The sequence below is a fragment of the Eretmochelys imbricata genome, chromosome 2, assembly GCF_965152235.1.
Source record: "Eretmochelys imbricata isolate rEreImb1 chromosome 2, rEreImb1.hap1, whole genome shotgun sequence".
NCBI lineage: Eukaryota > Metazoa > Chordata > Testudines > Cheloniidae > Eretmochelys > Eretmochelys imbricata.
Window position 1 is genome coordinate 153573953 of NC_135573.1, and position 18436 is coordinate 153592388.

Sequence of the window (18436 nt, forward strand, 5' to 3'; positions counted from 1 at the left end):
AATGCCAGCTCACTGATTATCCAATTACCAGTAAGTGTGACCTCACAGGGCCACTTAGATAATGTGGCGTTGGGGGTATGTTCTGGTCATATCTGGGTTCTGTGGAGAATCTTAGGCTGGCTTTCAGTTCACCTGCCCCACTATGAGAATTGAACTCAGCTCTGAATGCTGTCACCAAATCACCATTCAAGCTATTATGAAGAATTCTCTGGTTCTTATCACTGAAGGTCTTGTTACTACTTGCAGCATGGTGAACTGGTAAGTTTAAAGTCATTTTCTTGAAGAGATGGAAGTGATCCATTTGGATGGAAATTAGAATTAAAAATGCACAAAAACATAATTCTGATATTATTCATTCTTTAAAACTAAAGATGCTGGATACATAAGAAGAAAGTGTATCATGTTTTTATTTAAAACTCCTTTATTAACAAAGGAAGTATTATGTGTAGTTAGTGAATTGAACTTATTGTTTCTGGTCACGTCCTTCAAGATTTTACAGCGAGTAGAGCTCTTCCTCTCGTACCTAGTTTTTATTTACAGAAAGAGGAAAAGAAGCTCTCCTGATTTTTGTGTCTTCTAATTGGTTTCTCAACATTGAACCAGTCATTGAATTGAACTAGTTGAATAAACTGAAATGAAGATATCCTCATCTGCAGTTGCAGAGAAGGATACTAATGTCAAAAGTTGGTTTTAGCACTTAGTCTGTTAGTCAGTGACTTGTACCAGTTCAGGTTTTTGACTTTTTTAAAAAGGCTTTAACATTGGTTGTCATAATTTTCAAACTTAATTTTAAATTGATTTAGTTTTGAAAAGAAAAATATATTTCATTTAAAGTTTAAAAAAAATCAAAGATTTTTTTTGTAAACAAGTCTGTTTTTATCCACGCTAGTGTTCAAGACATTGCTGTGGTTTTTGTGAAAGGCTTCCTGTTTTGTTCCATTTGAACCAAAATATTACTGTCCCTCTTTGTCGTAATCCCAAGGAACAGTAATGAATGTTTGAATGTAATCAGTTTTAAGAATCATCTCTGTCTCAGAAGCTCAGATGCTTTTCATTCTGCATCAAGGCCCTAAGAAAGGACAAACAGCACCCAAGTCTACCTTGTATAATTGAATGCATCCAATGAAGTGAGCTGTAGCTCACGAAAGCTTATGCTCAGATAAAGTTGTTAGTCTCTAAGGTGCCACAAGTACTCCTTTTCTTTTTGCGAACACAGACTAACACGACTGTTACTCTGAAACCTTGTATAATTGGATAACACATCCTCTAATGGAGGTGTATTTCGGTAAGAAGTGTCAGAAACATTCAAGTTTTACTTTATGGAATTATTGGGTTTATCATGGGAAAAGTGCATAAGCAGCTCTGCTGGCAATTTGTAAAGCAACCGCTGCATCATGTCACACATTTTTCAAATATTAGAGTGGATGTATAGCCTCAGTAGATGCAGCATTCAGAAGGAGAATACTGCAGGCCACTGTGGGTTGCGAGTGCCTCCATTAGGGGTCTGGAATATGCTTTGGAAGGTCCCGAGTGTCAAGATTAGCATAGATGATCAAAGAGAAAATGGGGAATTTCCCTTGTTTGATTACTATCTCTCTTCAGGACATTCGTGCCAGTTCATTCTCCACTTTTTTCAGACTAACATCACTCCATATAGTTTCAGTCTAAGCTTAAATTAAGTTTGGTCTTTTTACTTTAAAAGTTAGCAAATGATCATAAACTGTTCTTAGAGGTGTTAGCTGAGCTTGTTGAGGGATGACCTCCCCAAAAAGGTTTTATGTACCGTGTCCATCTGCTGCAAGTATCTGAAATGGCAGAAGATCTTGAAAGAATATTATTCAGGTAAAGAAAATTTTCCATTAAAATTCTTCTGTTCAGTTTCAGTGTAGTATTGACTAAAATTTCTGTGGAACTGTGAAATGAATGGAGCTGTGTAAGACTGTGACTGGAATATTGAAGTTAATATTTAATGCAAACATGTTCACTTATTTTATGCTGCTGCAAAAGTAAGTTTGCTACAGTGTAGTTAGTTCTTTTTGTCTGGGGAATTGGAGAGGGAAAGAAGGGTTTCATAGTGGGGAGAAGGTGAGAGAGCATAAGTCCTTCTGTTACTGGAGGGAAGGTTTGGCAGCCAGCAGGATATGTTTTTGCTAGATTGGAGTAGGGTGGGAGCATCCCCTTGCACAGACCCCACACACCCAAAAGTATTTTCTTATAGCTGGGCAATGTCCTGCAGTTTTTTTTACAGTAGGTAGGGGAGGTTCTAGGTTTCCTAACCCCGTTTTCTTTTCACTGCTATGAAATAAGACCTATTTTGATGCAAGGCTAATGGGTCCAAAATTGAGCCTGATCTAAGAGTAATTTTAAAAAAATTCATATCCGGTCTTGAGAGGTGTAATTTAGCTCCAGCATTGATTACATAAATGCGTTTGCTAGGCAAATTGCTAACATTAAGATTTTGATTGGGTACATGCACATCTCTGCAAATGGCCTTTTTTCTATTTATGTGATATAGCCGTTGATTAAAATACACAAGTTCTGAATAGACAGTCAGAATGGAAAGATGGCAGGACTTGTGAATGTGTTGGCAAACCAAAACAATGCTGGTCGGTTTAGAATTACACAACAACTTTAACAGGGACATTGTAAGTATTATTGGCCTGTCAAGTGACTTAGAATGGTTTATTTTTAGTACACCCGCTCCCATTACTACTTGTGAAGTTTAAAAATAAAAGTCAATCTTTAAACTTTTATGAGAAGAGGGTGAGAGCTCAGAAGTGAAGAGGGAACACCAAACTGCTTTTTTAATATTCAGTTTTGAATTTGTTTCCAGAAATATTTAACACGTGATTCCATGTGACTCAGTGCAGTCGTGTGTTGGCTAATAAAATTGAAGGTCTGGCCCCAGGTGTATTTCAAAACTTGCTAGTAATTTTCATGTTAAAATGTTTACTAATCTGCTATCCTAACAATTAACTTTTTTTTATTATAGATAACTACTCTTATTAACCATAAGGATAAACCAAAGCGGTCAGACAAGACATTGCAAGCAATTCAGCGGGTGGGTCAAGCAGTTAACCTAGCAGTTGGAAGATTTGTTACAGTAGGAGAAGCCATAGCCAATGAAAATCGAGAATTGAAAGAGGAAATGAGTATTGCTTGCATTGAGGCAAAGCGAGCAGGTATGTGATTATTTAAGAAATATGCCATTTATGTTGCTGTGCTACACCTGACATTGAAAACAAACAGAATCTACTGCTTTCATCTATTGCAGCCATTAAACATGATTTTGGGAGACCTTTACAGTGATGACCCCTGCCTACATTCAATACCTGATTGGTACCAGTGCTCTCACATTCCACCTGCTGTTTAAATGTTCACCATTATGACTAAAGTTGACAGATGATGGCATTCTTGTGTCATGCTTTATTGTGTGCAACACTTTGCCACAAGAAGATTCACTTTTCCCTTTTTAATTTAAAAAAAACCCCTGCAATCCACCCTCAACAAACCCTAAAGTTGTTTTTAAAAATACTTTCAGGATGACCAATGGTGATTCTACATATTTTTCCATTTCTCCCAGTAACTTTCCCTATTTCAAAATTGGAGAACCTATATTTGTAGTTTTGATGAGGGAATCTTTAAATTAAGGAAATCAGTGAATTAAATTATTGTTTATTTTAAAGAAACATAATTTGATTTATATCTGGTTGAGTCTTCACAAAACTAACTTGTGCTATTGCAATCTGTAATACATTTTAATATAAAACCACACTGTAAATACTGTTTTTAAATTCTTATTTTAAAGCTCCCATTTGTAGGGAATCTTCTATTTTAGTTTTACAAAGTTACTGTAAGCAAAGAACAAAACCACAAGAAAATATTAAACTTATATTATATTTGTAACTTTTTTCCATCCATCCAGTGGAGCAAAATTTGTCACTAAAAACAAAATTACTTCAGTGTTAACACTGAAATGTTGTGTAGAGCTTCAAAACATGAAGAAAATCCAAATATGTGAGAACCATTTATAGAGACACGTTCATAGTACAACATGAAGCATTGCTCCAATCAATGATTTAAAAAAAAAAAAAAAAATTGCAGGCAGTTACCACTGGTTTGTCGTTGCTGACATTCACTTTCAAGGCCTTCAGAATTAAAATACTAGAAGGTAAACCAAACTTGAAAGCACTATTTATTCCCATGCCATATAATCTTTGTGTAATTGTCCATATGGATTCCACTCCTTGTGCTCTTCTCACCCGATGTGCACATGATTACTGTCCAGAAGAATCCAGTGTCCATTGGGGCTATGAAGGACAGAGCAGGTCCAGTAGGCCATCAGTTCCTCCATACCACCTGGCAGTGAGATGGAACCCTAGCACATTGGGCATTGTAAATTAGTTTGGTTAATTAAGTTAGTCACCTAGTGGCATGCCAAAAAAAAATATTGACTTTTTTTTTTTTTTAGATAAATGTTTAGGGTAGAGCACCTGCGCCTTGTTACAGTGTGACTAGCATCATGGCACAAGCAAAAACAATAGATTTAAGGCCTGTCTCTCATGGAGTGCTTTGATGCCTGTTAACAACAGGTACTCTGATGTCTGCTCTGCCTTGGAGAAGGACACATTCTGTAGCAATGTTCTGTTTGTTGCTCTTTGTCCAAATTCACTCAGAGCAAGGAAAGCTTGCATGAAACTATTTCCCAAAAGATTGATGCAAGCTGCCTCAGATTACCGAGAAGAAGGCTATAACCATGCCTCAGCCATCCAGTCAGTCCTTCTCTGTTAATGGCCTTGGGAGGCTGGATTCCACCCCGATATCCCGAGCCATATTTTATCAAAGGCCCCATTCATCTGCTATTACTGTGTATTTATATTTTCAGACAGAAAGGAGCACTTCTCCAGAGATGAGCCAAGGCTTGGGTCATCCGTGCCCAGCAAGTTGAGACACAAGATCATCAGACTCATGATTTGTCTTGAAATCACTCTTCTGAGGGCTGGAAGCCTCAGAAGTCCTCTTCCAGTGTCCCAGTACCAAACTCAGAGACAGCATATGTGGTACTTGCTAAATCAGTGGACCGTGCTACCCTTGGTACCAGCTCCTCATCATTGACCCTGTCAAAGAGAGCCTTACTACTTGGTATTCCCAGTACCTTCCACCTTCGTGCAGATGATGTCTGCTTATACCTGTTACCGTGGAACCAACAATCTTGACACCTAAACTATGTCATGCCACGTGACTTATCAGTGATCTGGGTACTGGAGTCCTCTCTCTTTGAGAGATTGAGGGTGGTGATATCCAAACCCAACAGTTTCAGAGTTACTGGTACATCAGATTCAGGAGGTATCCTTGGCACCCACCTCCCCCATACAGAGACAGACCCCCTTGTGGGAAGTATACCCTTCAGCTGGGCATAGCATGGACTCATCTCCAATCTGGTCATTTTCCCTTTCCTGGGTAGCACATTGGAAGTCAGGGAGGGATTCTAAAGAGGAGTCCATGAAAGGTAGAAGAAAGAGACCTTGGGCACATAGGAATCCTCCTTCTTGGGTATCCCCATGTATCTCCCGCTTCAGTATTCCTATCCTTACCATCCATGGTCCTATTGAACAACCTGTGTTGTGCAGCCATATTCCAGAAAGCCTGCATCATCCACTTTCTCGAGGGCTAGATCAGCCGCTCCAAACAGGCAAATCAGATCATCGCCAACTAGTCTGCGGTGGGTGCATTTCGGATAATGGAGAATCAAGAGGAGGATAGTAAAGGAAGAGCATCAGCTGCAAAGTGAGGAACTGCTGCTTTCTCCTCATCTTCCCCAGATGAGGAAGTGAAACCACCCTTGCCTGCCTCATTAGATGAATTCAAGGTATTCCAGGACTTCATGAATCAGATGGCAGAGACCTTGGATGTGCCCCTGGAGGTAATTCAAGCGAAATGGGACAAACTCTAGGACATCCTACGTGCTGCAGCTAATGGAACCTGCAAAAAAAAAAATAAATGCAGTTAAGTGACAGGTGATACCAGGTATCCTGAAAGGGGTCTAAATATTTTTGGTTACATATACCATCAGGTTCAGGAGAAGCCAAAACGTGGACATCCTAAGTCTACACCAGGAGAGAAGAATCTAAAGAAATTGGACTTCTTCAGTCACAAGTTATGCACATCAGTTAGCTCCAGATGAGGGGGCTAACTATCAGACTCTCCTCTCCAAATATGACTATTTAACATAGGACCAGTTGTCTCAGTGTATAGACAAACTCCCTGTAGACAAATTCACTGAGGAACCCCAAGAAGAGATGAAGTCTGTCATGGATGAGGGCTGACTGCCTTCCTGAAATTGACAGCTGGATGCACTGAGTTGTAGTGGAATGAGTTGTGATACAATGACACATACTATGACCTCAGCAATAGTTATCATGGCTGCTATCCTTGGTGACCCAGTGAGCTCTAGACAACAGTCGAGGACCTGCCATTTGAAGGCAACAAACTTTTAAGTTTAGTAATGGATGAAGCCATCACTCCTTGAAAGGCTCCAGGGTGATTGTGTGATTTTTTTTTTTTTTTTTTTTTTTTTTGGGGTATCCTTGTCTCTCTCACATTGCTCCAGAGTGGCTACTTGACAGATGCCTTTCTTATCCCCTGGACACTGGGACTAACATATGCTTTCCCACCAAGCCCCATGAAGAAACAGAGCAAGATGCTGGGTGGATGATTGATAGTCCCTAGCTGAGCCAGGCAGTTCTGGTATTAAGATCTGATAAACCTTTCAATACGGTAGTCTACCAGTCCTGCCTGACAGTCTTGCAGAACAGCAGTCAGATCCTACACCTAAATACAGCCTTGTTGCATCTGACAGACTGGATGCTGGCGGGATGTCATCCACCCAAAGAAGCTGTTCAGCGGAGTTTCCAGAATATTCTGCTCTCCAAAGCAAAATATTTTCAACTAGACTGACTTACTAAGCTTAATGGAAATGATTTTCTATCTGGGCATCTCAGCACAACGTTTCTCACGTGACATTACCGATTTCAACAATACTGGACAACCTGCTAACCCTGATACAAATCTGAGCTTTCCATTAGCTCCAAAGGCATCCATCTAGCAGCAGTCTCATGTCGTCCTCCTGTCCTGGACCATGTTATTTTTTTCAGGCCCTACAGTGGCAGGATTCCTTAAGGGCCTCATTCATTATTTTCCCTTGGTGTGTGAGTTCCCTCCCTCTTGGGACTTCCTATGCAGTGTTAGCGAGGTTGATTATTCCCTTCCCTCTCCTCCCTCACCAATAGCAACCTGTTCCCTATACCACCTGTCTATGAAGACTGCCTTTTCAGTATCCATTACATCAGCTGTAAGAATAGGGGCAATTCAGTCCCTCATAACAGGTCTTCCTTTATCCAGTGTTTCATAAGAACAGGATCACTTCACCTTGGGTAGACCTCACCCCAAGTTTTTATCTCAGACTTCTCTGAAAACCAGTCCATTCACATCTCATTTTGTTTTTTCACATCAGCAGAACAAAATCATTCAGGAATACACCCAGACTATTTGTGGCCTTTGCTGATGGAGTTCGGGGCACCCTATATCCACACAGAGATTGTCTTAAGTGGGGCCATGTCTGTTGCCATTTCTACACTATGGAGCCTATATCTGCATATCTCCATAGAGTAGAATTAACGTAATCTGATAGAAGAAGCTCTACTGCAGCTTAGAAATACCACCCCTGAGAAATGTTAGCTAAGACAGCAGAAGCACTCTTCTGTTGGCATATTTGCATCTATAGTGAGGGTTTTGGTGGCATAGTTATGTTTGTTTTTTCTCTCAACGCTCCTAGGCTGGCATAGCTGTGCCTGTATAACTATGTAGTGTAAACTAAGCCTGGGTCTCCAACTGTAAGGGCATGCGATACAGTAAGGGCATGCGATACATTAACCAGGTGAGATCCAACTAGCTATATTAGAGCTTATTCCACTAGGGTTCAGGCAGCTCTGTTGCCTGTTTGAGGAATTTCCCTGTTTTGAAAATTTGTAGGGCAGCTGTGTGGATTAAGCTAGTTTACAGGACACTATTTCTTAGTGGAGGCTTCCAGATTGGATAACTGTTTTGGTAGGGCTGTCCAGCAGCCATTAAATAGGACTCAGACTACTCCCCCACAAGCGAATAGGCTACTGCTTGTTAGTAACCATGAGTGGAAGCCATCTGGACAGTCACTTGAAGCAAGAATGGTTACTTACCATGCAGTAACTGTGGTTGTTTGACATATGGTGCTGCGTAGATTCCATGACCCACCAGCTTTTCCTGCTATATCATTTGGATTCTGTATTGGCAAAGGCATTGAGGGACAGTTGTGCCTACTTATCCTTTATGCTCTTGGGGGAGGAGAGCATGAGGGCATCTGGGGTGCATGCACGGCCCCAGTATTCACTGCGGGCTGAAAGAATCCAAACTCATGCCCATGGGGTACATGCACACCAAGAATGGAATCTGTGTGGACAACACATCTCAGAGAACCACCGTTACTGTAAGGTAAGTAACCATTCTTTCACCAGGCCAAATGATGAAAATAGTCTTTAAACACAGCAGAGGAAGCCATTGCAGTTTACAGTTGACATACTGCTTTCATGATTACATCTGTTTTCTCTTGGGATATTTACCTGAGACATTAACTAATGAACGGGTATAGTGTTTCAGTATTTAATTTGAGAGCATAACTTTCTGAAATGGAGAATTATTGTTGGCAGAAACACACTTCTAGTAGAAACTTGTATAATGCTTTCTCTGTGGATGCTGGTGATTGTGGAGATTAATCATCTGTTAGAAAACTACGTGGTTTTGCAACATGATCAGTGTTTTATGCATTCATATTTTTACATTACATAATTGCAAGTCAGAAAATAGATTTTTCAGGCTTCTTCCAGTCTTCAGCGGCTTCAGCAATTGAACATGAATTCTTCTGTACAGAATCAAGTACTACTACAACTGGCATTAATATTCAGAGCAGTTCCCTAGCACAACTTGTCAAATTAATATTTGTTACTTTCTGGCAAAGACAGTATTCTGCTGCACTCCTCACAGACTTTGTGAACTCAGATGTCTCTGTCTACGTGAGGCATGACAAATATACAGACACTTTCCTGTTAATATTTGGTGAACTACAAAGTAGTTGATGCAAAATAATTTAATTGGAAGTGGGATCTTTGTTGTTCTTTCCTTTCAAGCCTTTTGACAGTAAATTTAGAATGTATATAGATGTGTATGTAGCTATTAGCTGCACTACCTTTTACAAAGATGAATCATATGGCACCTACATTCCTTGCCACTTTTGACTGTATCCTGAGTGATGTAATCAAATATTTGGAAGAACGTGGATGACTGGAGTTATGAGTGCTAGACATGTAAATTGCTCCTCCTATAGCAGTTAATGTATCATACATAATAGTTTATGAATGTTACTCCATATATCTATACTCGCATATATGCAGTAACTGGACAGTTTGTGAAAATGCATATGTCCAGATCCTTCAGAAAGACTTCAGCGCCTAATAGTTCTGAGTTCAGTGAGACTACTCACATTCAGTTAATTGTGTAAATTTCTGCAGGGATCGGGCTGAAGTCTTATTGGCTTGAAACACTTCATCCATAAAGTGCCGAGCCACTGCAGATCTGTATGGTGAAGTATAGCCTGATTGAAGCATTTCAGTTTGCTTGACTAATGGATTTCAGTATATCAGAAGGGGGTGCTGGTTGCAAATAGAATATAGGCTATTTGTAGAGCCCTTCCTGGATGCATAAGTATGACACTAGTATGTGCAAGGGAAAATGGTGGTGAGCCTGGTGCCTGCCTAAAACCTGTACACAGTAGTGTCGTTGCAGTGCTTCCTCAGTAGCCCAACAGATACAAAACTGTTTTATTGGCTATTTAAAATTCCCGTTTGGGGGCTGCTTATTCTTTACACTTGAGAATTTTTAAAGCAAAATGAAATCTACAAATCCGCTAGCTTGTGAGAATTCTAGCCGAGGCTTGACAGAATAAATGCTGGTTGGGCTATGGGGTCTCCTGCTTTGTTCCAGTGCTTGCATGAGCTTAATTTTTGTCATTAAAAATAAAAGAAGTAGGAGAGAAATTCTAACTTTCATTTTTTCCAGAGCAAAATTAAACCTGCAAGCTCTTGAGGGCAAAACCAAAATTTTGTTCATGTGTGAGGAAGAGAAGGCGCGAATATCAAGCAGCTGGGAACTGAAGTGAGGAGATAGAATCTCCTATAGTTAGTAATAGGAAACAAGACAAGACAAAACGGAGCAAGCAATAGGTCAGCAAGACAGGTGCCACTTATCCCTGCGCTAATTTAGGCTTTTTTTATGTTCTCAGCTTTTTTCTGTTTTAAAAGCACAAAAGTTATTTATTTATTTTTGGGGTTTTTTTAGGTGAAACAATTGCACAACTTACAGATGTAACTAACTTGGATCATCCAGAATCTGATGGCCGGATAACAATTTTTACAGACAAAACAGGAGTAGTAAAAGCTGCAAGATTGCTGCTTTCTTCAGTGACAAAGGTGCTGGTGCTGGCAGACAGAATAGTTATTAAACAAATTATAGCTTCCAGAAACAAGGTACTTAAGTGTCTTTTGTTATTTCTGAAACTATATGTACTGGAGATGTGAGAGCATTTGATACCAAATGAGGTAATACTTTGCATTACACTTAGTATTAAAGAACTGTTTTTTTCCTCTTGGGTTTAACTATATATATTTTAAGAGAAGAAACTGTGAAACTTGTAAAAAAGTCTATTTAGATTCTTTATTTCACGAAATACTGAAACAAGAGACTTTAGGTCACATTTGCAAATAATTTTTACATACATTGCTTTATATTCTCTTGTCTGGCTACATCTGTGTAATCTATTAGTGGTACTTATTAGAGTTGGGGTGGGAAGTTAAAACAAAAAAATTATATACCTTGTGGCAGTATTTAACTAATCTACCCAGTGTATGAAGTGTGGTGGTGGTTGGGCAAGTGTCTAAAGTTATTTTGGTGACTTTGAGCATTGTGTCAAAAGACTTGAGGTGCTGTTTTGTGAGGAGAAAGATGAGGTGGTGTATTAGTGTTCATTTACTTTGGTACGAAAAAAAAATGGCTGTTATATTTCCTGTTGGGTGCAAAGGATGGCTGTTGGTAAAATGGCCAATGAAAATCTCTTCTGTTGATCCAGCACGACCTTTTTAAACAGGTTTCCACCAACTGTCAGCAATAAAAATTATTACCGCATCTACCTGTGTGTCTCATATCTTGGGCCCAGTATGGCTACAACAACACTGCAAACACAAATGTTATGTGATTTAACTTTTTGAGTCTTAAATATCTTCAATTGGTGAAGTAAAAAAAAGATTTAGGAAATATACCTTAATTTTAATGTTGGTTGTTTCATATATACAGTTAATGAAACTTAAGTGCAAGAAATAAAGCCACATGGTAATACTAGCTAGGGCTGTTAAGTGATTAAAAAAATTAATTGTGATTGTGCGATTTAAACAACAATAGAATACCATTTATTTTAAATATTTTTGGATGTTTACTACATTTCAAATATATTAATTTCACTTACAACACAGAATACAAAGTGTACAGTGCTCACGTTATATTTATATTTGATTACAAATATTTGCACTGTACAAAACAATTATTTTTCAGTTCACCTCATACAAGTACTTTAGTGCAATCTCTATCATGAATGTTGAACTTACAAATGTAGAATTAGGTACAAAAAAAACTGCATTCAAAAATAAAACAATGTAAAACTTTGTAAAACTTACATGTAAAACTACAAGTCCACTCAGTCCTACTTCTGGGTCAGCCAATCACTCAGACAAACAAGGTTGATTACAATTTGCAGGAGATGATGCTGCCCACTTCTTGTTTACAGTGCCACCTGAAAGTGAGAACAAGCGTTCGCATGGCACTGTTGTAGCTGGCGTTGCAAGATATTTACGTGCCAGATGCGCTAAAGATCCATATGTCACTTCATGCTTCAGCCACCATTCCAGAGGACATGCGTCCATGCTGATGACTGGTTCTTCTTGATAACAATCCAAAGCAGTGCAGACTGATGCATGTTCATTTTCATCATCTGAGTCAGATGCCACCAGCAGAAGGTTGATTTTAATTTTTGGTGGTTTGGGTTCTGTAGTTTCTGCATCAGTGTTGCTCTTTTAAGACTTCTGAAAGTATGCTCCACACCTCTTCCCTCTCAGATTTTGGAAGGCACTTCAGATTCTTAAACCTTGGGTCGAGGGCTGTGTCTATTTTTAGAAATCTCACATTGGTACCACCTTTGTGTTTTGTCAAATCTGCTGTGAAAGTGTTCTTAAAACGAACATGTGCTGGGTCGTCCTCTTAGACTGCTATAACATGAAATACATGGCAGAATGCAGGTAAAACACAGAGCAGGAGGCGTACCATTCTCCCCCCACCAAGGAGCTCAGTCAAAATTTAGTTGACCCATTATTTTTTTTAACAAGCATAATCAGCACGGAATCGTGTCCTCTGGAATGGTGGCTAAAGCATGAAGGGGCATATGAATGTTTAGCATATCTGGCATGTATATACCTTGCAACACCAGCTACAAAAGTGCCATGTGAATGCCTGTTCTCACTTTCAGCTGATCTTGTAAATAAGAAGCAGGCAGCAGTATCTCCTGTCAATGTAAACAAACTTGTTTGTCTTAGCAATTGGCAGAATAAGAAGTAGGACTGAGTGGACTTGTAGGCTCTAAAGTTTTATGCTGTTTTGTTTTTGAGTGCAGTTATGTAACCAAAAAAAATCTGCATTTGTAAGTTACACTTTCACAATAAAGAGATTGCACTTCAGTACTTGTATGAAGTGAATTGAAAATGTAGGAAAATATCTAAAAATTTAATACATTTCAGTTGATAGTCTAAGTGTGATTAATAGCAATTTTTTAATCGCTATTAATTTTTTGAGTTAATCATGTGAATTAACTGCGATTAATTGACAGCCCTAGTTAATAATTTAAAATTAGTAAATTTCTGCAAAGGTGAGCAGTATGATGCCATTGTTGCATTAGTGACAGTAACTTGAAGGATTCTATTTAGCAGATTCAACTATGCCTGCTCCTGCTTGGACTATTGATGGTCCTACTGCTGTCAACCATCTTTGGCAGTCAGATATGTAAATAAATGAGAATGTGATCTGCATGGCACAAGATACGAAGATAATTCCCATACTTCTTGCTTAGACTTAAACAAGATGAACTGGAAGTATTTGTACATAAGCTAAATGCTCTGTCTTATTTGGCAGCACAGAGACTTGATGGGATAAATCTCGTGACTGGCATATTGGTACAGAGAAGTATGAATTGTTCAGGAAGAACAGATGCAATAAAAAGGGAGTAGGTGCTGTATATAGTCTTGATGTATAATGCACTTGATTTGAGGTCCAGAAGAAGGTGAGAGGCAGAGCAGTTGAAAGTCTCTGTGAAAAGATATAAAAAGTTTATATATATAAAAAAAAAAAGTGGGGGGTAATATCATGGTAGGGGTCTATTGTAGACCACCAAATTGGGAAGTGGTGGTGGATGAAGCATTTCTAGAAAAAATAATAGAAATATTGAAAACACAAGACCTGGTTGTAATGGGGGACTTAAATTGCCCAGAGATCTGTTGGAAAAATAATACTGCAAAACACAGTATTTCCAGTAAATTTTCGGAATGTACTGGGGACAACATTTTTGTTTCAGAATGTCAGGAAGTAACCAGAGGGACAGCCATTTTAGACTTAATGCTGACCAACAGGGTGGAATTGGTGGCGACTGTGAAGGTGGAAGGCAATTTGGGTGAAAGTAATCATGAAATGGTAGCTTTCATGATTCCTAAGGAAAGGAAGGAGTTAGAGCAGCAGAATGAGGATAATGGACCTGAAAGAAGCAGACTGCAGCAAACTCAGAGAACTGATGGGAAGAAAATCTAAGGGAAAGTTGTTCAGGAGAGCTGGCAGTTTTTCAAGGAGACTATATTAAAAGAAAAACTGCAAACTCTCATGATGCAAAGAAGAAATAGGAAAAACAGTAAGATGTCAATATGGCTCCATGAGGTGCTCTTTAATGATCTGAAAATCAAAAAGCAATCCTACAAAAAGTGGAAATTTGGATGAATTGCTTAGGAGGATTACAAAAGAAGAACACAGGCATCTAGGGATAAAATTAGAGAGACTGCAGCACAAAATGAATTACACCAAGCAAGGGACATAAAAGGAAACCAAAGAGATTTAATACATTAAGAGCAAGAGAAAGGTGAAGCCAAGTGTAGGTCTTTCACTTAATGGGGAAGGAGAGCTAAAAATTGATGACCTCTAGAAGGCTGAGGTGTTTAATGCTTATTTTGCTGCAGTGTTGACTAAAAACATTAATGGTGACCAGATACTCAGCATAATTATTAACATCAAGGTGGAAGGAACACAAACCAAAATAGGGAAAGAACAGATATCTAAAGAATATTTAGTTAAGTTAGATACACTGGACTCTCGCTAGAACATGGGGTTCGGGATCCATGCGCGATACCGCGTTATAGCAGGGGCAGCGTTACCATGGATCCCAATTTGGATATTTAAATTTGGGATCCATTGCTGCGACCGTGCTATATGCGAATCCGCGCTCTAGCGATGCGCGCTGTAGCGAGGGTCTGCTGTATGTTCAAATTGATAGGTCCTGATGAAATGCACCCTAGAGTCCTTAAGGAACTAGCTGAAGCAATCTCAGAACTGTTAGCAGTTATGTTCGAAAACTCATGGAGGACTGGTGAGGACCAGAGGTCTGGAGAAGAGCAAACATAGTACCAATCTTTAAAAAGGGGAATAAAGAGGACCTGGGGCACTATAAACTAGTCAGCCTAACTTTGATACTTGGAGAGATACTGGAACACATTATTAACAAAACAGTTTGTAAGCATCTAGAGGATAATAGGGTTATAAGGACTATTCAGCATGGATTTTTCAAGAACAAATCATGCCAGAACAACCTAATTTCCTTTTTTGGCAGGGTTGCTGGCCTAGTGGATAGGAGGGAAGCAGTACACTGGATATATCTTGATTTTCAGTAAAGCTTTTGACACAATTTCACATGACATTGTCATAAGCAAACTAGAGAAATACGGCCTATGTGAAATTACTATAAGGTAGATGGACAACTGCTTGAAAGACCATAAAAACTGTAGTTGCTAATGGTTTGCTTTCAAACTGGGTGGGCATATCTAATGGCGTTCCGTTGGGTCCAGTCTTGGGTCTGGTACTGGTCAATATTTTCATTAATGGAATGGAGTATTTATAAAATTAGCAGATGACACTACGATGGGAAGAGGGTTGTAAGCACTTTGGAGGGCAGGATTAAAATTCCAAATGACCTTGACAGATTGGAGAATTGGTCTGAATTAAACAAGACTAAAGTCAGTAAAGACGAGCAAAATACTTCAAATGCTCAACTACAAAATACAGAATAACTGTCTAGACAATAGTACAGCTGAAAAAAATTGAGGGCTTATAGTGAATCAGGAGTATGAGTCATCAGTGTGACGCAGTTGCAAACAGCCTAATGTCATTCTGGGGTGTATTAACAGGAGTTTTGTATGTGAGACATGGGAGATAATTGTCCTGCTCTATTTGGCATTGGTGAAGCTTCAGCTGGAGTACTGCATCCAGTTCTGGGCACCACACTTTAGGAAAGATGTGCACAAGTTCGAGAGAGTCCAAACTGTGTTCCCTCTAAGGTGTGCGCCTGCAAGGCTGCACAGGAAACCATCAAGGGCTGCGCACCTGATTACTACAGGTGGACCCACAGGGGTGTAGCCACAGGGGAGTGTAGGGTGAGCTGGGGAATAGGGATGAGGTGGAGGGCAGTAATGGGGGAGCATGAGGCATGGAGGTCTATGGTGGGGAGACACCTGGCCCCAGCCGTGGGGCTACAGTGAGGAGAGATGCCTCTCCCCCAGCTCCGGGGCTGCAGGTGGGAGAGACACCTCTCCCCCAGAGTCCCTTCTGCCCTTGATCTGAGGCTCCTGACAGTGCACCCATACAGGAGCTCACCCACACACAGTTCCACCAAGCTCCCCCTCAGAAAGTGCTCAGACCCTGCAGCAGACACGCACACAATCTCTGCTTTGCCTTTGTCCTCCTTGGCGCCCGATCTCTCTGGATATCACAATAACAGATGTAAGATAAGAACCTCTCTGCTGGGCTCCCCTAATCCTGTGTCCCGGACCCTGCTGGGTTTCCTTGTTAGACAAACGGTCCACTCCTGACTCCTGGTCACTTGCGCTATCAAATCTCCCAGGCACTTTCTCCAGATGGAGAGTGCTTCACCTCTGAGAGATGTCCAAGTTTCCTTCCAAACACTTGCACCAACCTGTCACCACATAAGCCCCGGCCAGCTCAGGTAGGCATTTTTCTTGCTCTCACTTTTCTGTAGCTCCCCAATAAATTATCCTGAGTAGTGCCATTCCTTTGTATAGGCTGTCAGGCCTCCAGACATTCCACATTTCAGATCTGGCAGCACCGAGGTAGGAATATATCAAAAATGTGCATTGCACATGTGTTGTTTATTAACTATTTCTACCATGCAATTTTGCAATTGACAGACTTTAGGGTGTTCCGTTGTGGATTACAGAACACGCACGCACACATTGCTTCAGTTAAGGAGGTGTGAGAGTGTATGTGTTCAACTTGCTTTCATTCATCTGAGCGGTGCCTGCAATTATCTAATAACCTGTTTTATAGGTCAGACAAGAACCGTGAAGATAGGAATTGGGTAATTTACAAGAAACCTTTTTTTTCCCTAAGGGAGATCCTGAGTTACAGCAATTAAATGTTTCTGTTCTTTGTTCTGCGGTACCTCTGGTTACATGTGATTCATGGGGCTAAGCAATATTTTATCTGCCAAAAATATATACCTTTATTGCGTCTGAGCCACATCCTAAACCAAGATTTATACAAAACTGTGAAATACCACAAATTACTACCTTTACTACCAGAGAAAAAATACCTTCAAGACACCGTGGAGTTTTAATTTCCTTTGGGTGAGGAATCTCAGTTTAGGTTCAGCTGTGCACTGTCAGCCACTAGTTTAAATTCTGAGCAAAGGGAACTGCAACCTGAAATATGAGTTGCACATTATATGATTTCATTGTTTTCTGTCCTTCAGAAAAGCCGGTTATGTTCATAAGACGTCAGTCTATGCATTTGCAATAGTGATAAGGAAGCCGTTCTAATATGATAAGCTTGAAGGGCCAAATCCTCAGCTGGTGTACAGCAGCCATGATGTCAATGGAATTACTTCGATTTACACAAGCTGAGGTTTGGGCCCTAAATGTCAGATTCCAGGAAATGTATATGTATGTTTTGTTTCTGTTGGTGGTACACATCTGCACGCTACCTCGGTATTGGTGCTGCACATAACAAAATTCATTCTGCAAATGGATGGAAAAGTTAGAGGGAACACTGAGTCCAACTACCAGTAAGGGATGGTCTAAGGCAGTGGTCCCCAAACTGTGCGGCACAGGATTCCCCCCCCCCCCCAAGGGTGGCGCAGAGGAACATTTAGGGGGTGTGGAGGGGCAGGGAGGAGTGTCGCCGAGCCCTGCTCTGCTTATGGCCCCAGACGTGACCGTGGTTCCCGTCAGGTTCCAGGGGCGGGGGAGGGAGCAGAAAGTTTGGGGACCAATGGGCTAGGGTTACTTGGTCCTGTCTCAGCGCAGGGGGCTGGACTTTGATTTCTCAAGGTCCCTTCCAGCCCTACATGTCTATGATTCTTTAGAAATCTGCCTTGAAGTGTAGACCATTGGTTCTTAATGCGGGTGGGGGGCTGCGAGCCACTTCATGTGGGTCACAGGGCCCCATAACTAGAGCCACAAGCCCCAGCTCTCCTTTTGAGGCTAAAGCCTGGAGCGGCTGGCTGAATCCTTGAGCCTCAAGCCCAGGCACCCGCCATGAGGCTAAAGCCAGGAGCTATGGGGCTAAAGCCCAGAGCCACAAGCCCCGATGCTCCCACAGGGCTGAATAGGATGCTTGGACTTTGAAAACCCTTTTTTTAAAGTAGGGAAACTGGATCTTCTAAAACTTATTTCTTCAGATAGTAGGAGAAAAGGGAAATGGTTTTGTTCTGAGAGGAAAGGGAATATAAAATGTTTATCCTTGTTGGCTTTCAGAACAAATGGGTCTCATATTTTAATTGAAACAAAATGATTTAAAATATTTTTCCATCTACAAGAAAAGAGCTTTTCTCCACCTTTTCCTTCATTTCCAACACTTGAAATAATGGTCTTATATGACCCAATTGATCTGTATATAATCCAAGCACTCTGTCTCTCAACTCATAGCATTTGGTAGTCAAATTTCCTCCTTCTCTATTTACCGAAGGAGCAGTTTTATTGCA

The 18436-nt window shown here is 40.3% G+C and overlaps 1 protein-coding gene across 1 annotated transcript in view; it reads left to right on the forward strand.

Annotated features, from left to right (window-relative positions):
- CTNNAL1 (catenin alpha like 1) overlaps positions 1 to 18436 on the forward strand; it is a 121055-nt gene that overhangs the window by 24460 nt on the left and 78159 nt on the right. The window contains exons 2-3 of the mRNA XM_077810844.1: positions 2993 to 3182; positions 10426 to 10613. Coding sequence (XP_077666970.1) covers positions 2993 to 3182; positions 10426 to 10613 — 378 coding nt within the window. The remainder of the gene's footprint in view (positions 1 to 2992; positions 3183 to 10425; positions 10614 to 18436) is intronic.